This window comes from Balaenoptera acutorostrata, chromosome 7 (assembly GCF_949987535.1).
Source record: "Balaenoptera acutorostrata chromosome 7, mBalAcu1.1, whole genome shotgun sequence".
Classification (NCBI taxonomy): Eukaryota; Metazoa; Chordata; class Mammalia; order Artiodactyla; family Balaenopteridae; genus Balaenoptera; species Balaenoptera acutorostrata.
Window position 1 is genome coordinate 48,127,829 of NC_080070.1, and position 22,384 is coordinate 48,150,212.

The following is a 22,384-nucleotide window of genomic DNA, read 5'->3' on the forward strand; positions in this document are numbered from 1 at the left end:
CCCTGCATTGGCAGGCAGATTCTCAACCACTGCGCCACCAGGGAAGCCCCTCGTGTTGTTTTTTAACAAAGTTCTGGAGACGGATGGTGGTGATGCTTGCACAGCAATGTGAATGTCTTTATGCCACTGACCTGTACACTTAAAAAAGGTTAAAATGGTAAATTTTGTTATGTATATTTTTTCATACCAAAAAGTTTTTTTTTAAAGTTTCTAGTTTTAAGATAGTTATTCTTCAAAGTGCAGCCCTCCCCCTCCCTCCTCCACCCAAAGTTTTGATTAATAAAGTTACAAGACATCAATTCAAACAAGACAAACACTCAATATATGCCCACAGCAACCCTTAGTGGTGGACTTTAATATAAAATCCAAGCCTCTATTTGTCTGAAGGGAGAAGGAAGGAACATGGTTGTCAGATGCTCACCTGCTTCCCAAGCATTTATTTAACAACTTGCAAAGGTCCGATTTGTCCTGAAGAAAGTGACATCTTATAGGTAAATTGGTGCGTGCATTTTGCGTGGACTGGGTGAGCTTATTTTCTTAACATCCAGCACGGTGGACTCTCTAAAAAGGATAGCAAGAAAGGACAGCAGGAAATCCAAGTGAATTCAGAAAGTATCTCTGAGAAGGGTAGTCTCACTATTTATAGAACTTGCTCTTCTGTGCCCCAGAAATGACCATTCTGACGTGTAAAAGTCGCAGTTGTTTGACATCTGCCCTCCCTGCCAGACATTTCCCTGGAACCATGAATGCTACCGTTGCGTCACACAGAGTTCTGTCCAGGGCTGCCCCCCCTGGTTGCTGACGGTGCATGTTTTCTAGGTGGACGACAGTAAGCCCGAGCAGAGGGGAAATGTCACTCCCCGGTGCACAGTTTTGTGGCTATTTGGCAAACGAGGGCAGGGGTAGAAAGGGCCGTGTGTTCTGCAGTATCCTACACAAAATTTCAAAGAGATGAGGCTGATGAGGCTGGGTGGGCTTTGAAATTTGGCAATGACCATTGGTTTGAGTTAAGGCAGCACTAGGAAGTGGTGGATGGGTGGTGACAGCGGCTTCTCTGTTCTGGGACTAATTGGGCAAATAAAAGCTTCTCATCGTCATCCACTGTAAATGAGCGACTGCCACTTGGAAGAAGAGATGTCACCCCCTCAGAAAAAAAGTAAATCGGGGATAGACATGCCATGTGATTATTCACTGATCCATTTATTCTTTCAAGAGACATTATTGGGAGTGCCTCCTCTGTCCCCAGGCAGGAGGATAGAGATAAGCCCGGGTCTCCCTCCCTGGGAGGTCGTGGTCTAATGGGGGACACAGGTAAGTAGACAGACCATCGCAAGACAGAAAGAGAACAACCATGGCAGAAGGAAAGGCATTGGATGGGGGGAGCCTAGAGGAAAGGCGTTCATGGAAGCCTGAAGGTGGGCGCAAGCTGACCGAGTGTTGAGGGAAGCAGGGTTGCCTGTGCCGTGGCGAGAAGGAGTATCATGGGCTGGAGGAATGCAGCTAATTTTGGTCTGGCTGAAGAGCAAGGAGATGCAGGAGGCGTGGCAAAGGCGAGGCACGCTGGAGCCTCGTATGTTACAAAGGGCCTTACCCAGTGTCACTCAGGAGTCTGGAGTTTTATCCTGAAGGCAAGTACTCCAAGCAGAGCAGTGACCTCACCACACCTGCATTTTAGAACCATCCCCGTGGCAGTCCCGCGGGGAGCAGATTGAATGGGGTGGGGGGCAGGCCCTCTGGGGGGCTTTCAGTGTCCATTGCAATGACCCCCGCTGTTTCTGTCCTTCTCAGGAGCAAGGTCAAAAGCTGAGGAAGACGATGCTGGAACTAGAGAAGCAAGGCCTGGAAGCCATGGAGGAAATCCTGACCAGCAATGACCCCCTGGACCCCACCGAAGTGGGAGATCTCTTCTATGACTGTGTTGACACGGAGATTAAGTTCTTTAAGTGAAGTAAGCATTCCCTTTCCCCTTCTTATTTAAAATTTCCCACCTTACTAAATTACCAGCAAAACAAACCGCTCTCCTGTCCGAGTAAAATGAGAAAGTTCAGATGTGTTAACGTCACACTGTTCCCTAGTGTTCTGCCTCGGATCTCACAACGACCCCTTCTTCTGCAACATAGATCCCCTCCTTCTGCAGTGTAACATGTATCCCATTTGCCTGTTGTGCGATTGTATGACTGATGGTGGATTTTAAGCTGCTCTTACTGTGTTTCAGTGAAAATGGACACATTAGCCTTTTCATGGGAGGACTAGAGTCTATCAAGCCTTGAAAGACAGGCTCCACTGCGCCGAGTTTGAGGGGAAGGCAAAATCTTTTGAAGTCTTACTCTTTCTCTCAGTAGTGGTTTCTTTCTGGTTAACAAAAGGCATTTCTTTGGCCCAGGGCTCTTGTGTGTGTGCTCGAGGGAGGCTTCAGGCCTGGCCTCCCTTCTGCTGAGCGCAGGCCTGTAATGCAGAATGTCTCCAGCTGTGTCTTCTGAGAGACAAAACAAGTGGGAAGGAATAAAGGGGGCTCCTCTCCAGGCCCAGCTCCATCCCGATTCCTGTGATCTGAAAGAACCTGTGCACTGTGCTCGTGTGCGGTGGACCCGCAGACAGCTTCCCAGTGCCGTGCGAGCTGGAAGCTGCCCACTGTAGAGATTCAGAGGCAGCTGTGCGTGACGTCCCTGGATCGCGGCGTGGCTCTCCCACGAGGCACGGGGCTCTCCCCGCACGGCCGCTCACCCACCGCACGGATGTGCTTGTGTCTAGAAATGATTCTGGGCCTGGTTACCGCCATCTAGTTTAGGATTAATTAAATGGCCCTGCGGCAGAAGTTCCACCCCATGAAGCTGCAAATTTCTCAGCTAATGAGGGAAAGAAAAGGAGAAACTCTTGGCTGTTTAGATTCCAGTTGAAGTAGCTGGAATCTGAGCAGCCACTCCATTATCTCAGCAGAGACTTTAATTAAACTGATTTGTTTCCCATGTTGTGGGCGCATGAAGGATTTGACTTACCAGCAGAGCCCAGGAAAGCATGTGAGGAAGACCAGATGGGCCCAGCACGGGGAAGACAGAGGGCAGGAAGGGGACAGATGGATGGAGAAGCATTCGGCTCCACGGTGACAGTCCCACCCCCGCCCTTCCTACCCAGCCTGTTATATCCCCCAAAGCTGTGGAGGAGGCACCTGGCTTTCCCTAATCCTTCCCTTTATTCCTCTTGCCCTGCATGGCCCATTGGCTGCCTTCAGACCGGTAGCTGAAGTGGGCAGGTGCTGGTGGTGGTGGTGGTGGGGCGCTTACTTCCAGCTACTGAAACTCTCCACCACTCTTAACATGGAAGGGGGCAGAGATACTGAGAAGTGTGTGTGTTAATACAGCAGTGGGAGGGAGGACAGTGGCTTCATTATGCAGCCTCACCTGTCTTCATCACTGATAGGCATTTCCAAATGGAAATACTGTGAGTGTCAGTAGTCTTGGAAGTGACTTCGAGTTAGTGACTCCTTGTCAGCTGCAGTGTATCATATGCCGTGAGAGCTGGAAGGGACTTGGGCCCCATACACGGACGTGGACACTGAGGGTCACAGGTTTTACTGGAACAAATCCTTTTTTCTACCAACTCCCCTGTAAGGGTGTAAGCATAAGAGCACCGTGAGCTTTCTGCCCAGCAGTTTTGCAAATTGTGTATGTAAAATCAGTAACTACAAGTGGTGAGAGATGGGAGGAATATTTGTGCTGACAGAGTTAACAGCATCTGTTCACGGTGACTTGCGGTTGCTGAGTTTTGTCGGGGTTTGGCCTGGGCTCTCACTGTGGGTGAACTTAGGGTGTCCTCTTAGGTGGTGCAGCCACTCAGAGCGTCTGTCTACAGCTGCTGAGTGGGGAAGGGTGAGGCTTGGGGGTGACATATGTACCTCATCCCCTCCCAAGCCCACCTGCTGAGTGCTTATTTAAAACAAGATAGTGCAGAAAGCCACTCTAAAATTTCACCATGTGGAATCCTCTCCCCCTATTATGGAAACATTTCATCAGACCTGGCATGTCTGAGATACCCAGGGTGATTAGGGGTTTGACCAAAAGAAGTCTAGTGAGCATAAATTACACAGAGGCCTGCTTTCATTATTATGGGCCAAGCAAAGGTCACGGATAACCCAGCCAGACTTATGCCATTACTCAGCCATTGTGCAGTGGGAAACATAATGGCCACTTCTGTTAGGGACATTGACCTAATTCCAGCAACCCAAAGAAGGGCCAACTGAGAGATGTCTTGGCTGACGCTATACATCACAGTTGTGATGCCACTGTCTTACCACTAGAGGGTGTGGCAGTCCTTTCGTGGCAGAAGTTAAAAGGGGCTGGGATGCTTCCATCAGGCTGTACAGAGATGTTCTCTGTACAGTTAAAACCTGAGTAATAGCGGTGGACAGATTCTTTGTGCATTGGGATGCGAGGGGAAAGACAGGAAGACAGCAAAGAGCCTGCTTATGTGGCTATACTCACTTCTAGTGACATATTAACAGCTTGAAACATGTAGTTGGATTTTGAGTACGCCATTGCTGGGGGGATGTTTGTTTTTAAATGCTCCTAACAGACTCTGCTTTTGAAAAATGCTTATCATTACGTGGACAATTTCTTGACCAGGGATTGCTTTTCTAAAGGCAGTATGGGGAAAATGAATATTCAAGATGAACGATGAAAATAATGTTTAAAGGTTGGCATGTAAATAGCTTCCTAAAATACCATTTGTGTATCCATTAAGACCTGGGGGAGGGGGAGGGGGCTGTGTATGCCTTGTGCAGAAAGAAGACATGGCCGTGAAGGACAGAATCTCTCCCCTATCCCCGCGCCCCATAATCAAACATAAGCTAGTTAGTCTTGGCTAGTAGATGGGATTTACCACTCATCCTCTGAGGAGGGGCAGAAGCTCCAATAAAAGCAAATTAGCAAAGCAGAAGTAGTACTCTTTCATCCTTGGAGGTGGTTTGGAATTTTAGGTAGAGTAAGGATATACTTGAAATTATGGTAATTCTTTAGTGCCCAATAACATAAGACAGTGTTATTGTTAGAAAGAGTCTTTCTTATAAGCTGTCTAATAGAGAAGGTGTATGCCTATTAGATATTAGCAGTGAAGTTCCTTCACTATTGGGTGGATTATTAGGTATAAAAAATAATTATCAACCAGGCAAACTACTTTGCTTCCTGATGTCATCCCACATGGGTCCAGGTGTTACACAGCTCTGCCCAGCCCAGCAGGAAAGCCAGGTGGGACCAGCGTGTCTGTTATGAAACCACTAACAGCATTCTTGACTGAGGAGCAGTCAAGTTATTTCTGGGGAAGGTCTTCAGCTGAGCTTTCAGCTTTTGGGAGGAAGGAGGGAGGGGAACCCACTGAGCTGGCCTTTCTCGTGTGGAAGGGGAGGGGCGGCAGGTCACGTGCACCAGCTGACCCAGCAGTGCCTGTGCTTCCCTGTAGCCCTGGCATTTCATTCCATAGGGTCCTAGGTCCCAACTTCCCCTCCTATGGTTTGTGTCAAATGTGCTTTATCTGATTGAATCCAAACATCCCGAGATGTCACATGCCGATTTCTCGTGGGGATGAATACGTACATGTTTGCAGTCATGTTGTGAGAAGTCAGATGTGTGAGCTGGAAAATGCTGGGGGCAGGGAATAATAAAAAGGAAAACCTTTCTGCTTCCTGCAGTGGGAACTGACCGTGTAGTCTTAATAGCCTTTTGTACACATATCTACAAACCAGATAACTTCCCCAACCAGTGCTTGCCCTTGGAATTGTCTCTAAATACATCAAGCATACAATAAAAAAAAATACTGAAATTAATGTCCCTTGGCCTCTTCTATCTTGTGTTTCATTAATAGATGTGGGCATTGGCCACAACATAGAAAATGTATGAAAGGGGATATATTTTATGACTGGAATCTTCGGAAAACCCAACCGTTCAGCATTTTCTCCATTTACGCATTCTGTGGATAAATTCACTCGTTAAAAATAAACACAAAACCATGATATACCACCTCACACCCCATCAGGATGGTTACTATCAAAAAAAACAGAAAATAAGGGTTGGTGAGGATATGGAGAATTTGTAACCCTTGTGCACTGTCGATGGGAATATGAAATGGTGCAGCTGATATGGAAAACAGTATGGAGGTTCCTCAGAGAATTAAAAATAGAATTAGCATATAAGCCAGCAATTTTACTTTTGAGTATATACCCAAAAGAACTGAAGGCAGAGTCTCAGATATTTTTACACCCATGTTCATACCAGCATTATTTACAATAACCAAAAGGTGGAAGCAAGCCAAGTCTCCGTCAATGAATGAATGGATAAACAAAATGTAGTATATCCAAGCAACGGAATATTCAGCCTTAAAAAGGAAGGAAATTCTGACACATGCTACAACATAAGTGAACCTTGAGGACATTATGCTAAGTGAAATAAGCCACTCTCAAAAAGTCAAATATTATTTGATTCCACTTTTATGGGGTACCCCGAGTAGTCAATCTCATAGAGGCAGAAAGTAGAATGGTGGTTGCCAGGGGCTAGGGGGGAAGGGGAATGGGGAGTTACTGTTTAAGGGGTACAGAGTTTAAGTTTTGCAAGATGATAAGAGTTCTGGAGACTGGTCACACAACACTGTGAAAGTACTTAACACGACTGAACTGTACCCTTAAAAATGGTAAATTTTATGTTTATGTGTATTTTACCAAATTTAAAAAAATCATCAGAATGGCTATGCCGAGCATCTTTATTTTAAAGCCATAGAAGCTCCACTAGAGGAAAGGATGCCCCTTAAGAAAAAAGCCGGCTCTTCCCGCTCTTGTGACCTAGAAATGCCAGATTGCTTCCATGATTTTGTCTCCACGTGACAGGCAAAATGCAACTGGATGTCTGTTCATGAAAATAGGACTTAGTTACCAGCAACGTGACCTGTGTCAAGGTCAGAGTAGATGATGGCCCCATTTACATGACAAGGAATTGCTGACTCTTTAAACTTTATTCTCAGCTCTTTTTCATAAACTGTAAACTCTTGCAAAGCTCCAATGTAACACAGCATGTATCTGTTTGCTAGGGCTGCCATAACAAAGGACCACAAACTGGGTTGCTTAAACAACAGGGATTTATTATCTCACAGTTCTGGAGGCTAGAAGTCCAAGATCAAGGTGTTGGCAGGGTTGGCTCCTCCTGAGGGCTGTGAGGGGGATTCTGTCCCATGCTTCTCACCTAGCTTCTGGTGGTTTGCTGGCAATCTTCTGCATTTCTTGGCTTGCAGAAGCATCACCCTAATCTCTCTTTTCATCTTCATACAGCATCCTCCCTGTGTATGTGTCTGTATCCAAACTTCCCCTTTTTATAAGGACATCAGTCATATAGGGTGGATTAGGGGTCCACCCTACTTCAGTAGGACCTCATCTTAACTTACATCTGCAACTCTATTCCCAAATAAGGCTACTTTCTGAGGTATGGGGTGAGGACTTCAAAATATGAATTTTTGGAGGACACAGTTCAGTTCATAACAGAGCAGGTTCATGAAGGATGCGAAGCCTCCTGGGGCACAGTCTGAGAACCTGGAACATGCTTCTGCAGTCCATAGCCCTTCCCATTAAGTTGCTCCCCTCGCCCCTCCAGGCACCACCTCTCCCACCCGGAACTCCATCAGGGGTGCCTAGAACTATGGCCACTTCACCTACCTCTACAGTCAATGGCTTTAAAGTCCATCCTCCACTTTGTCGATTATCTTGGGCCATTGCTTTTTTTCTCCACTCAGATGGGCCCTTTTGGTCATGAAAAAGCTTATCTGTGCTTCTACTAATAAGACAGCAGATAAAACAAGTCAGGTTCTCAACTAATTCAGATGCAAAGTGTGTAGCAGCTAACTTTGAAATTACTTTCTAGACGAGATTTATTTCAGGAGCATCTGTGAATTTTAATTACTGCTCTCTCCTTTTACCCAACAGCAGAGCTAGTGATTTGAGCAGCTCAGCGAACATCTGAATGGAATGCCTGGAATGCAGCCAGCGAGAGCTCTGTGTGTGACTGGATGTATAATAAGCAAACCGCTTGTACCCTAGAGTGTGTGAGTGTGTGTGTGTGTGTGTGTGTGTGTGTGTGTGTGTGTACGCATGCGTGCACTGGTACCTTGGTCTCCTATGACCCGAGGGTTAAAGGCTAGCCCAGGGGTTATGTTACTCCATCTTCACCAGTATATGCTTAGATACATATCTATGCCCCCATTTTACAGATGAGGAAACTGAGTCATAGACTGGCTAAAATTGTTATTTCCTTAAACTTGTAAGATGCAAAATCGAAATTCAGATCCATGTTTTCCCTTAAGCCAACTTACCTATCAGGTAAACCTCATCTCCCCTGTACCTGAAGACACTGTAATGGAGATGGAGATGATTACTACTCCATATAGGAGATTTTTTGAGGGTTTGCTTATTTGAGGTGGCAGTGCTCAGTGCACTTTAGGTTGAGAGCTATTCCATTTTAACACAAGTCGGCGTAATTTGTAAACAATACTCTGCCCATTTGATATTAATAAAACTGAGTAAATATAGTGTCATCTACTTTTTACAAAATGCATTTGAGAAAGTTTTTCCCTTGGTTGGTTTTCCCAAATGCCCATTTGTTTAGTTAGCTACAAAAGCCAGGAAAACATTCTGTAGTTTAGTTAGAAAGTTCAGCTCCAAAAAGAAAGGCCCCATCTCTAACACAGAATGTTACAGCAAGTGTTGGGTCCTGTGTCAGTACCCTGTATGAGCCCTTCTAATCCTTAAAAATGGTTGGCTTAGGTTGGTGCTGGTGACCATCGATAGGCTTTAACAAGTGAACAGCTAGAAGCGTTCCCACTTATTAAAGTTTATTAGGTACAAAGAAATGAATCTGCAGAGGGAACATCAATAAATATAAAATACACGTGAAACACTGGGGAAGTCACAGACCACAGCGCCAGCAAGAATACGCGAGGATGGGAGGGGCGCTACATTTGAGTTTGTGGTCCAGGGGTGAAGGATTTGTCCTGCCGGAGGCTGGCACTGCGAGAGTTCAAAGGGCGAGAATTCAGTGATGGGTCTGGAGGAGGGATGTGATCCCAGGTTCCTGAAATTTCTCCCTAGTTGCAATTTTGGTTTCTCCTCATTCCTTCCCTCTGTCCTTGAATGGTTTTATTTTGAATTTCCATCCCAGCGGTGCAGAACATTAATGTGTAAATACCTCATCAGGGCAGGCAGTCTACTCTGAAGGTGGAACAGCCTTGGTCTTGCGCCTTCTTAATCATGATCATTAAAACCCTTGTAATTATTCTGTACAACTGAGAGAGAGGTGGAGTGGATACTGTAATAAACAAAAGTTCTGACCTTCTGGAAACCTTGCAGAACCAAAAAAACAAATCAGGTATGCCCATAGCTGATGACCTGCAAAAGCTTCTTTTCCATTGATTTAGCTGTTACAATTTGGCATGATTTATTCCCCAGGGAAGGGAACCTGACCTCGCTCAGTGGCTTCTGTCTGGAATGAGAAAGCATAACAATGATGGAGGACACCATCTTAGTCTCCACTCCAGACAGCAGCTAGGTGGGTGTAGTATCATGTTTGCCAAAACGCTCCTAACGGTCTACCTTTCGTGGATGGCGTGTTCTGGGCATTACATCCTTGAGGTGTGAGTGCATGAGTGGGCTATTTCAAAGGAAACTTATTTTTCACTGCTCTTCTCACTTCTGCCTCCCTGATTTCCTTTAATCTGCAGCTATTTTGAGCACAGATGAGGGATCAGTCTGTTTCCTTCTATTTTCTCTCCTTCCTGTCACAGCTTTTCCACCAAGGATGGGGTCATGCAGCAAGCAAAAACACACTGCCATTCCCTTGCCAGCTCCAGAAAAAGGGTGTGAGAGGAGCGGTCACAGGTCCCAGCCAGTCCTGACCCGGTCCACAGTCAGGGCTGGCTGAACCCACACACTTCTCCCCACCTAGAGAGGTGCCACCGCAGGGGCTGGGGGACTCTCAGACCAATTAGGTTCTCTTGGGCTCAGAAGGCAGCTAGGATTTGCCTGATGGGTGGTTCCAGGCTCCCTAAGGGTGGGCGCGGGGCACTGATATTTGAGGCAGACACTTCAGAATACATTTCAGTCTATACTTTTCCGTGTCACGTTTTTCACGAAAACCCTGCACTCGGGGGAGGAAAAAAAAGAGCTCTGAGACAGAATTAGGAATTTACTCATGATGGCTTACACAGGTTTCTAACTTGCAGGGAAAATACTGAAATCTCATACAGCTCACCTCACCTTGTCTGCCAGGAGGAGGCTGGGGACATGGAGAGACAGGAGGAACGCCATGCAGACTTGGGCACGAGGGGCGGTGTAAACAGTTAAGAGCATTGGCTACTTGCAGGATCATTCAGACACAAAAGGGGCCCTGTGGTCGGCCTTGGAGAGGCCAAGCCCGCTCTTGCCTTTGATTTGCGTTATGTTTACATTAGGCAGCAAAAGAATCCCTGTACTGCAAGATGGGAACGAGATGCGGCATCTCGTTCACTGGAGGCCGTGTGGCGACACATTACTCTCTGTGAGCCGCGTCATTTATAAGGCATTATCTGGTTTGATTTTGCAGTTTGTGTGATGAGACTAGAAAATCATGCCAATAAGAAGCTGCTGTGGATACTATGACTTTGGGAAACTAAGGAATCTTCTAAAAATGGTTCCGAATCTAGGGAGGGCCAGCCTGCACGCGTATTTACAGTCATGGAATGGACGCTCTGTGGTGGGGACAGGGCTCTCATCTGTGCTGACAGATGAATGCCAAGACGCATTTTAAACAATGGAGAAATGATGTGTATGCTTTTTAAATTACTCAAATAAAAATCGACTATAATACTGATTTAAAGCCTGTGCAAATCACGTATTTACAATAAATAAATGCTCCATGCAGAGCCTGTATGTCAACTGAATTACAGCTTGAGAATGGTGAGGTCTGCCGTTCTCCTGGGGATGTCCACCCCGCCAGATGGAACCCCAGGTGGCTCACAGGATGTTGGCTTCATCTGTCTTCTCACCAGAGTGTCTTTAGGGATAACTGTGGAAAACGACAGTGTTATCAGGTGGGGTCAGAAGACTCACAGCACATAAATGACACACTCCAGGGCCGGGCAGTGACGCTTTCCCTCATGCATGCAAGGCTGCCAGGGTCTGATGGTCCCATCGTACGTAAGGTGCTGATTTTCATCCAGGAGGTTGTGGGTGGAAAAGGAATGAAAGTGTAGCTTGTGGCAGGTGGGGACCTAATCCCATCAAAAACATTTAAGGGATCAAGCACCAGCAGACTCACTTGACGGGAAGCTCAAGAAAAGCAAAGAACTTGGTGGCGATCCCAAGAAAAGGCAACGGAAAACAGAGACAGGGTCCCAGGCTTTCAGATTTCAGGGCTCCCAGCCTTGCACGGATCACTTGGGCTCCGTTCTCATAAAAGAAGAGCACCCCCAGGGTGCTGTTCACCGTGTCTGGAACCCCTTGACTTCTCTGGGCGATTGCTTTTTGCCTCACTGAAGTGAAAATGAATTAAGATGGTGTCCAGCCAGACATAAAGAAGACCTTCTTGACAATGGGATGCCCAAGAGAGACTTAACAATTCATCCTTGACTAGACTTTATGGGCTTGGGGATTTAGATGTGTGCCTGCCATGAGGTCAGGGACCAGACGGTGCATAATGTTCCATCATGCTTGCCACGTCTTAAGGGGAGGGTGACTCCTGTCCTGTCAATTCTAACATGCCAGGCAAAGCAGTGAGGTACAGTGGAAGGAGCACTGGAAAAGGAGTCAGAGGTCTGCGAATGTGACCTTGGGTGAGTTCCTTAACCTCTTGGAGCTTGGTTTTCTCATATGAAAAAAAGTTTGCATTAAAGGTATCTCTCCAGCTTATACCACAGAGTTGCTAAAAGGAGCAAATGAAATAACACATGCAAGTTATCTAAACTATATAAAGAGCTATATAATGTAGGAACTATTACTTTGATTATTACTATATCTTTCTGATCACAGGAATAATGTATTTATTATAGAACATTCAGAAATTGCAGAAATGCCCCTAAGAAGTCAAAATCAGCCATAAGCTGGCAGACTGAATGCCTGTGAACAATTTTGTGTATATTCTTCCTGTCTTCCTTTTTCCTCTGTATACATACTTTCTCTGAACTGCAATCATACACCCAGTTTTGAGCCTACAATCATCTGAGAATGGTTATTGCAATTCTTGGATTAGCCATGGTGAGAAAGGGGAGAGGGTGCTTGTCCTCCTTCAGGGAACTCATCCCCACTTTCAGTAACCTAGTTCCTTCTTTCTCACGTCCCTTTCCTTGAGGTTCTGATCTAACAGCAGGCCACCCTTTTTGTTACACAGCACTCTGAAACAGGAGGAGGCCAGGGTGGATGGAATGCATGTCTTCAAAGAAACGAAGGGCCTTTAAAGATGAGACCCTGTCGTCTGTGGTGAGAGATGTCATCTCCGCCCAGGTTAGAAAACACTGTGTCCAAGTTGCCTCGTGTGAGCACGAGGGCATTTCTTCAAAGACTCACAATTATGACACAAGGGCCTCTCTGGTTCCCCTGATCCCCTCCCCCCAGCTTTCCTCTAGCCACCAGCAAAATTTGTGGCTGAATTTGGTCAAAAGAAATGATAATGTTGGGGACTTCCCTGGCAGTCCAGTGGTTAAGACACCGTGCTTCCACTGCAGGGGGCACGGGTTCAATCCCTGGTCGAGGAACTAATATCCCGCATGCTGTGCGGTGTGGCCAAAAATAAAATAAAATAAAAATTAAAAAAATAAAAAAATAAGTAAATGATAATGTTGATGGGAGAAAAACCCCCAGGGTGCTACGAGAAACCATGTATTCTGTAGACGAGAGAGAACACCAAATTATGTTTTATACATGTTATAGAGCTTTCCTCTCAGGCTTCTCAGGCCACGGTAACGAGGAAGAATGACGGGAGCGAACGGGGTGATGGTTGCAGAGTGATTCCCAAGGGGTTCTGTGTTGCCAGAGCTGCTTCTGTTTGTGGTGGTGATTCCAGAGAAGCTCCCCCCTTTCACTCTTCAGGTTTTGAAATTGTGAGTGTTTCATCCCAGCTGGAAACACAGGTACCCCTATGGCTTTCCCTGAGGAAAAGCGGGACGCTGTTCAGAGGAAAGCACACCCTCAACATTTCTGTGCTCCCTGAGGTTTCCCAGTTTTACCCTCAGAGACCTGAGGGCCGTGTTACCTGAGCATTTCTGCCTTTGATGTCATCGGAGCTCTGGCCGGCCGCCTCAGTGTGGAGCCAGGGACCAGGTGTGCGGCCTGAAAGACAAAGGAGCCGTCTCACCATCTGCTGGCCCGGGGCCGGCTATGTGCTTCACGGAGAACGTCTGGCTAAACCGGCACTTAGGGCAATGGTGCAAGGGTACCAAGGGTAATGTTAAGTCGGTCAACCTGAAACCCTCGGGCTCCTGGCCCTAGACTGTGCGTTTCTACCCGCTGCCTCTATGCCACACACTGTGGATACAGAGGCGTCACGTCCACTGAGCTGGGAGGAGAACAAGTGATGAAGGCCTCTCATCTAAATGCAGGTGCGAGCTTCTCAGCTCTGAACACGGCATCAGCTCCAGACGCGCTTGTGTGTCCTCGCCCCAGATGTGCCGGCGTCGTGCTGGGGTTGCTTAAAAAAGCAGTGCAAGTGTGTGCTGACATAGCTCAGACCCCGTTCCACGAGGATCCAACTCACTCTCTAAAACATATTAGGGGGCTTCCCTGGCGGTGCAGTGGTTGAGAATCTGCCTGCCAATGCAGGGGACACGGGTTCGAGCCCTGGTCTGGGAAGATCCCACATGCTGTGGAGCAACTGGGCCCGTGCGCCACAACTACTGAGCCTGCGCATCTGCAGCCTGTGCTCCGCAACAAGAGAGGCCGCGATAGTGAGAGGCCCGCGCACCGCGATGAAGAGTGGCCCCCGCTTGCCGCAACTAGAGAAAGCCCTCGCAGAGAAACGAAGACCCAACACAGCCATAAATAAAATAAATAAATAAATTAAAAAAAAAAAAGTTAAACATATTAGGTTTAAATATTACACAAGTTACGTATGAATATATTCTCATAATTAAGAATTCAAAGAATATAGAAAAGATAATAGGGAAAAAAAAAACCCTAAAGTGCTTCCTCTCTGCCTGCCCTTCTCTCTAATCCCAATTAATTATCCCGGAGTTACCTCTGCTAAAAGTCTGCTGTTTATCCCTCCAGCTTTGTTTTTCTTTTTGACATTTACTTACATAGACGTGTGTACACGTAGATACATGGTTTGGTTGGTCTAGCCAAGTTTTAAATCCATATTCCTAGGAATTCCAGAACTTTTCCTGTGAGTCAGGTGATCCAAATGGTGTCCCTGTGTCTCCTCTGCTGCATTTGGTACAAGACTTTTCTGTCTGCTTCTGTCACAGGCTAGGAATTAAATAACCATGTCCCAAAGCCCTCCCAACAATTCACGTTGCTGTGCTACTTACAAAGCAACATGAAAAGCAGAAATATCCATCCCAGATTATTTATGATAGTGAAAAGCTGAGAATAATCTGTATTCAACAACAGTGTTTAGGAAATCTAGGGTTCATTATCGTATGATGGAGCACCAAGCAGCCCTCTGAATGTCTACAAAGGCTCAAATAATTTGGGGTGATGTTTGAAATGTAGGACAAAAAAGCAGACTAGAAACTGTATAAATAGCAAGATGTCAACTATTTTTAAAAATCCATTTAAAAAATGTAAATAATATACTGAATTGATTCCTTTTGGATTTACTGCTTTTTAAAAACTCTTAAAAATACTCTTCAAGTTTTCTACAATGGGCATATAAGTCATCTTAAGAATCTGTTGTGGTAGGATATAGTTTTTTAAATGAACTGCCACATAGAAGGGTCTCTACAACTTACAAAACATTAATCCAACGGACACTGCAATTTTCATTAAAATACTTTTAAAATTACCACGTGCACTTGTTCTAGGATGAAGATATTTTTGGACCAATGGCATAGGGAGTATTAGGTTTTTAGCCAGATTTACAACTGAGCAAAAAGTAAAGAGCCACTGATAAACAGCCCCTGACCGAATTCCACGCGGCAGTATGGCCTTGACACTATTGTTCTTAGATTTACGAAACTCCAATCTACTACAGAAAAGCCTTCCTCTAGACCAGGGTTTCTTAACTTGGCTCTATTGACATTTGGGGCTGGAAAATTCTTTGTTGTGGGGTGCTGCCTGTGTGCTGTAAGCAGTTTCACAGCATCCCTGGTCTTTACCCACTAGATGCCACTAGCACATGCCCCAGACCATTTGTATCAACAAAAAAGGCCTCCAGACAGAATATCCCCTGGGGGGCAAAATCCCCCGCTTGGAGAACCACTGGGCAATGAAACAGGCTTCTCCATAGGTAAGCAGTGCCCACTAGTTTTCATAAATACAACTGGAAACAACAGAGCTAAGGAGAATCAATTTCTTCTTAAAACAGAAAGGAAAACTCTGCATCTTGTTGTAAAAGAAATTTCACTGCTGCTAGAATGTGTGGCTGAGAGTTGCCAGGGTTACCCAGGATGCTTTTAATACAAATATCTCCTTGGGGGGTTTTCCCTTACGAGATGCCACTAGAATCTCTTAGAATTAAACTGCAGAGCCCTTCTGCTTGAAACAGTCCTTCCCATGGGCTGTCTGCCCACAGAAGAGTATTTCAGATTCACTAAAATGGGGGTTTTGAAACTTTTGGTACCACAGCGCGCAGTAAGAAATCTCTTTTCCATCTCTATCCAGTCACATGCGCCTACTGCACGCAGAGCAGCCCCCGTGACCGCTGCTGCTGCCTCCTAGTAACCAGATGGCGCCTCTTCCCCCAGTTATTAACACGCTGTGTTGCAGGAGCCGCTGGCTACAGAGCAGCGGGATAGGAAAGACTTCGCTAAACTGTGGGGCTTCCCTGGTGGCGCAGTGGTTGAGAATCTGCCTGCTAATGCAGGGGACGCGGGTTCGAGCCCTGGTCTGGGAAGATCCCACATGCCGCGGAGCAACTGGGCCCGTGAGCCACAATTACTGAGCCTGCGCGTCTGGAGCCTGTGCCCCGCGACGGGAGGGGCCGCGATAGTGAGAGGCCCGCGCACCGCGATGAAGAGTGGCCCCCGCTTGCCGCAGCTAGAGAAAGCCCTCGCGCAGAAACGAAGACCCAACACAGCCAAAATAAATAAATAAATAATTAATTAATTAAAGCTGCTAATAATAATAAAAAAAAAAAAAAAAAAAGAAGAAGTCTGTGCTTGGGCTGGAGGAGCAGAGGCCTGAGGGCCACGCTGGTTTCCAACTTTCTTTTTTGTCACTTGTAAACCAAGCCAGCCTTGTACCTTTTCTCAGACAGAGACATATTTTCAGGTCAAAAAAAAAAAAAAAAAAAAAAAAAAAAATCCGTTCTGTAGCCAACCAACAAGAGGCTGAATGCTGCAGGGCTTGGAAAACACCCAGAAAGGATTTACAAACTTGGTTGGCCATCAAAGCTGGGTCTCCCAGGACTCCTCCCAGTCTTGGAGTACAATTCCAGGGGCTGGGTGAGGAGAAAGTGGGCTCCTAGGAGAAGCACCTCTAACCACCATCTCTGGGCCAACTCGGTCTCTCTCTAAGGTAGGGTCCACATGGCATAAGGTGGAGAGTAGCAGGTATGGTGCAGAGAACCAAGCTGTGTATCTGAAACAAATGGGATGCTGCATATACCGGCCTCACGTGCAGAGAAGGAATGCTGGCCAGACCACGACAAGAAAGGCAGATGGTTATACGGAATCAAAAGCACAATTCTCTGTGACTGGGAACATTTCACTGGCAACGCTAACTGTATGACACAGACGTTAAGTGGAACGGTACTGTTTGTGGAAGTGGAAGGGAACTGTTTCCCTTCCCATCCCAAAAGCAGCGCAACAGACAGGAAACGGTTGCAAAACAGAGGAGGATATTGTTACTAGGTGATTTCAGTGCGGATTTCAGTGCGGGGATGAATACATGGGCTGGGCCAGAGTGAGGGTGCCCTCAGCAGTCTTCCCCAGGGTTCTGTATGCTGTGTGATGATTGTTTACAGAAGGGGTAGACAAAATAATTAGCTACTAAAGGTATCTGAAAAAGGCCTGAGAAAATCTGGTTAAAATGTTAAACCTTATATTGCTACTGATGGGAGTAGTTGTTTTTATATCTTTTAAAAATAATAAAAAGATTCTGCTAAAAAATATATTTATCCAGAAAGATGTTGATTTGAACTTTAAAAAGGAACATGGAATCATCCTTTTCCCTTTTCAATACAGAGCCATTGAGTTCTGTTGGTAGCTCCCTTTCTAATGTCAAGTTCATCCCTTCCTCTCAAGTGTGCCTAGGGCACGTAGTGGGGTCTTCCTAGGCCTCTGCATGGAGACCCCTCACTCAAGAAGGCGTGGAACACACCCCTGGTTTGGTTCTATGCTGTTCCAGTATTTTGGGCAGCCTGCCCACATCAAGAACAAGCCTGGGGTTCTCTTAGGTTACATGGAACAAAGAACCTCACCTCAAGCCCCGGCTTTGCCACCAGCTGTGACCAGAGGCAGATCACCCTACTTCTGCCTCGGTTATTTCAGCTCGACCTGAAGGAGCTGGGCTGGAAAACCTCATAGAGCCTTCCCTGTTCTAATGCTGGAAGCCTCTCACAGTCTCTAACTAAAGGAAATGACGGGTTTCATTGGAAATGATAATTCTAGTATCTGCCAGAGCTACGCCTTAGAAATTGCATATCTGGCCTTTCCTCTCCTTCCTCGCTGTCACTGCCATAGTTGATGTTGGCCTGAGGGACCCACGTCCCCCTCGTAGAGAACTTACAGTGTCACCCTACACACCTTGGGGCACTCAGACCAGGGGGGGCGCTAATCATAGTCTCTCTCTCAATAATTTGGAATTTTAAAATTAGTTTTAACGCTTATTAAAAGTAATATATATTTATTATAGAACACTTGGACAAAATAGTGAAGCATAAGGAAAATAAAAATCACCCAGCATTCCACCATTGAGGGATAACCACTCTTAACACCGTACTGGATATACTTCTAGCCTCTTCTCTCTTTCCTTTATTTGGTCCACTTTTCCCTCTCCATATAAATTCATGAAATATTTTCTTTTTAAAATTAAATTGAGGTTTTAGTTAATGTAATTTTAGTATACCAGGTTTTTTCGTTTTGTTTTGTTTTGACTTCTCAAGGTAGCATTGCCATTTTCCCATGTCACTAAATATTCAACAGCACTATTATAACAGGTGCAGAACATTCCATCCTGTGGCTCTGCACTAATTTATTTAACCCTATTGTTGGATATTTGTGCTGTTTTCAAATTTCTTCTGTAAATGGTTTAGCAATGTATATATGTGTGGATATTGTTATTTATTAATTCAACAAGTGGTTATTGAGTGTCTGTGTGCCTGGCCCCAGGCCAGGAGCTGAAGATAGACCAGTGAATAAAAATGGATGCTGTCTCTGCCCTCCAGGGCCTTGTACTGTACTGGGGAAGACAGGTAAATATATAACATGTCAGGAGGTGATAGATGCTTTGAAGAAAACGATAAGGCAGCATAAAGAGAGCACAAGTGATAGGACAGGAAGTGCTGTTATCTTATCTGGAGTGGTAATCAGGGAAGACCATAAGGAGGGGTGCAGTCACCGGTAATAATCAGGCGTGGCTAAGGTAAGCACACCAGGGCAGAGGTCCTTACTGCCTAACTGCCCTCCACAAGGGCGGAAAGACACTGGCGTTGTCTTCTGATTCTCTCAGTCCTGGGACATCTAATCCTTTGATTTTACGGCGTGAACCACCAAGAGCTGTTAAAGTTACTGCAGTGCCTGGTGGAGAAGTTTCTCTGCTAATGGGAATAATGGTAGCTAGTTGTGCTATAGGTATAAAGTAACTCTATTTTAATAAAAGACCTAAAGGAGGCAGGGGGTAAGTCTCGCGGATATCTGAGGAAAGTGTCCCATAGAAGGAAGGGCAAGTGCAAAGAGCCCAGAGATGGGGGGTGTGCTTGGAGCGTTCTACACATTGTAGGTGGTCCATGCTGTTGGAGGGAAGTGACGATGGGGAGAGTGGCGGCAATGGGCAGTTCATGTGGGTCTTAGAAGCCATGACAGGAATTTCTGATTGACTTGGAGGGAGATGGGAATTCACTGGAGGATTGTAAGCAGGGGCAGCGTGACTGGGCTTTAGAGGAATCACTTCGGGCTGCCGTGTGGAGCAGGGACACCGGTTAGCAGGTGCTTGCAGCATCCAGGTGAGAAACGACAGTGGCTTCAGCCAGGGGTGAGTGACAGAGGACATGTGATCAGATTGGGGATGCATTTCAAAGGAGGAGGTCCCAGAATTTACTGGGAAATTGGATGTGGGAGCAGAAGAGTAAAAAAGAAGCCAAATACGATTCCAAGGTTTTGGGTATGACAAAAAATGGAGGAGCAGTGGGCTTGCAGTGGGAGGAGAGGGGAGAAAGAGGGCAGCCAGAAAATCTAAGCAAAGAAGTGCTTCAGGAGGAGGGTGTGATGGACTGCAGCTGACGCCTCTGACCCCTGGATCTGGCCATGCTCGGGTCCACTGGTAGCCTTGCCAAGGGCTCCTTCTATGGTGTGAAGGGAGAAGGCCAGAGAGGACGGGGAGAGGAGATGGTGTTGCCTGTAAGAAGAGCAGAGAAATGGCCCAGGGGAGGTCAAGGGAGATTTTTTTTATATATGTAAATATCTGGTAAGACTTAAAAAAAATTATTTTGGCCGTGCCATGTGGTTTGCGGGATCTTAGTTCTCCGACCAGGTATTGAACCTGTACCCTTGGCAGTGAAAGTGCAGAGTCCTAACCCTAACCCTAACGGGTTGTGGGGTGGAAAACACATTGGACCCTCACCCCATGTTGCTGGCTCTGCCTCCCTCTTACCAGCTCCTGCCCGCTTGGATTGGATCAGCACTGGACAAGAATTACGTTAACAGGCAGCATCACTGTGTGGTCAGCACCTACTGTGCTTTTCTTTGCTTCCTGTGCTTCCGAAGTACTGCCTCCCTGCCTGCTGGGCCATGAAGGGCAGGCCAGCCAGTCTTCCTCGATTCTTAGGGCTGGGCAGGTAAGCCAAGTGAAGGCCTCTCTTGGAGCCCGGCCGCACGATGAGATCGGGAGGAGGAAGGCTCTCACTGGATTGAGGTTTTCAGCCTTAGATGGACATTGGAATCACGTGGCAATTTTCAAAAATACTGACATCTGTGTCCTACCCTGGATATTCTGATTTACCTGCGCTAGGTGCAGCCTGGCCTTCAGATTTTTAAAAGTTGTCTAGGTCATTCTAATGCATTGCTAAGGTAGGAACCATTGACCTAAGGCATTCTCTATTTCAGAGTCTGCCAGAGTTTTGAATTGGGGGTTTTGGGGTTCTTCCCCAACTATTAATGCAAAGCTCCTGAATCCCATTTTGCTGTTGTCTTGGGGTGTTTAGCTCCCCAGTCAAAAGCCCCAGGGAGGGGAGGGACCAGTGGTGAATTTAGGCATCCAAATCCGATGCCAAATAACTAAACTTGGTGTTCTGTAAAAAACCTCTAAGTGAACCCTTGGAGATTAGGGCAAATAAATGTCCTGAAACTTCCAGAAGTATGAACATCACTGCATCCCTGCAATAGTACAGTGACATCCTGATGTCACACTTTACACAGCCTGTGGCCAGTCAGCGCACCCAAGCACCTAATTCCGGAGGGTCAGGGAAAACCAGGAGTCTTATCAAGGTGGTACTTACTTCTGGGGATCTTGCTGGGGTAAATCTTCTGGCATGGTTTATACTCATCCGGAGGAGGAAAATCTTCCATAGGATGGAACGTGAATTTAGACTCAAAGTCATCTGCACACACGGAAATGCCAAAATTACTCTGGTTACTATGAGGACCCAAGTTTTGATCATTTCCAGGAGCATACAGGTTTGCCTGCCCAGTGCAAGGTTTTAATGGCAGAGCTATTCCCCGCTAAGACATCCATTCACCTCTTAATTTTTACTATTTAGCTGGGGCAAGGGGGAATCAGGAAAAGTGAAATCATAGACTCTCCCCATCATCCACCTCAACTTACTTCAACCAGCATCTTAAGGAAGCTTCTAAAGGGAGCAGAAGTGCCACAGGCCTATCCAGGGTCCAGAGTCAGAGGTGGGGAAACTGGCAGCAACAAGGGACCAGCAAAGTCCCTGTGGCCTGAAGCCCCTCTTGTGTTCCTGGGGAGGACTCTGGCGGGGAGAGGTGGACAGAACAGGAGTCCTCGGCCTGGCTAGTGGGAAGGAGCACAGCCTGTGTGCAGTTGGGGACCTGGGCTTCCTAAAGCAAATAGGTTCCGCCCTGAGCTCCTGATGGCAAGAGGAAAGGGGTCTTGTGGCCCTTTCATGAGTTGAGTCCCTGCTCTGTGATCTAGGCTTTGTGTGTGACAGTAGCTCACCCCACAAAGGGATCCAAAGACTTTTGGTCACACCTGACCCCAGATGACTTTCCTTCCTATCTCCATATTTTTGCTTTCATTGTTCCTCTGCTGGTGGGCCTTCCAACCATCCTCTTACCTTGTCCAAATCAGTCTATCTTTCAGGCTTATGCCTGATTTCTCCCTGGAGACACACACAAACACACACACACACACACACACACATACACACACAGCTTAAATGTTGGTTTTCTTCCCTCTCTCTCGTCTCAAGAAGGTTGGAGAGTGGGTTCTGGAACCTCCCAGAAAGCCTCAAGAGAAACCCTATTTAACACAACCTGTAGGTTGTTCTGTGCTAGAGTGAACCCCCTGTTCTTGTGAAGCACACACCCTGAAATGACAGCACTGTGGGCTGGGAGACCGCGCCCCCATCCCTGAGCCAGGGGAAACCATTTCCTCGCTGACAGCCCCGCTCACCGATGATGTGCAGGATTCCATTCCGCAGCTGACCTCCAGGCTGCTGGGTCTGGGTCCAGGCTGGGGCCTGCTGGCTCCGGCTTGAAAGCTCCGTGGTGGGTGACCTCGCGGGGGGTGCTGGGGGTGGGTTCAGCTTTCCCCCACTGGTCCCTGACAGAGAAGAGGACAGCGTATTCAGATACAGGCCTTCAGATAGGGCATGGTGGATGCTATAACCTTCCGTGAGAGGTGAGGTATTGAGATCTTTGGATATAATATGATACAGTGATAAAAAGGCAGCCTCTGGAGCCAAGCTGCTTGGGACTGAACCCCAGTTCTCCTGCTGGGATAATAACACGACCTCTTTGTGCCTCAGTTTCCTCATCTATAAAATGGGAATAATAATATACATACCTCCTGGGTTTGTTGAGAGGGTTAAGCGAGATGATTTAACTCAAG

The 22,384-nt window shown here is 46.6% G+C and overlaps 2 protein-coding genes across 4 annotated transcripts in view; one reads left to right on the top strand and one right to left on the bottom strand.

Moving 5' to 3' along the window:
- Positions 1–5,815, top strand: part of SCRN1 (secernin 1) — a 59,148-nt gene extending 53,333 nt beyond the window's left edge. For all 3 annotated transcript variants that reach the window (XM_057550328.1, XM_057550326.1, XM_057550327.1), the window contains one exon: positions 1,789–5,815. In XM_057550328.1, coding sequence (XP_057406311.1) covers positions 1,789–1,947 — 159 coding nt within the window. In that variant the 3' untranslated portion in view covers positions 1,948–5,815. The remainder of the gene's footprint in view (positions 1–1,788) is intronic.
- Positions 5,816–7,257: 1,442 nt separating this feature from the next.
- WIPF3 (WAS/WASL interacting protein family member 3) overlaps positions 7,258–22,384 on the bottom strand; it is an 86,281-nt gene continuing 71,154 nt past the window's right edge. Inside the window, 6 exon segments of the mRNA XM_057550325.1 lie at positions 7,258–7,343; positions 7,688–7,805; positions 10,946–11,066; positions 13,248–13,324; positions 20,808–20,909; positions 21,947–22,096. Of these exon segments, the coding sequence (XP_057406308.1) occupies positions 11,043–11,066; positions 13,248–13,324; positions 20,808–20,909; positions 21,947–22,096 (353 nt within the window). The 3' untranslated portion in view covers positions 7,258–7,343; positions 7,688–7,805; positions 10,946–11,042.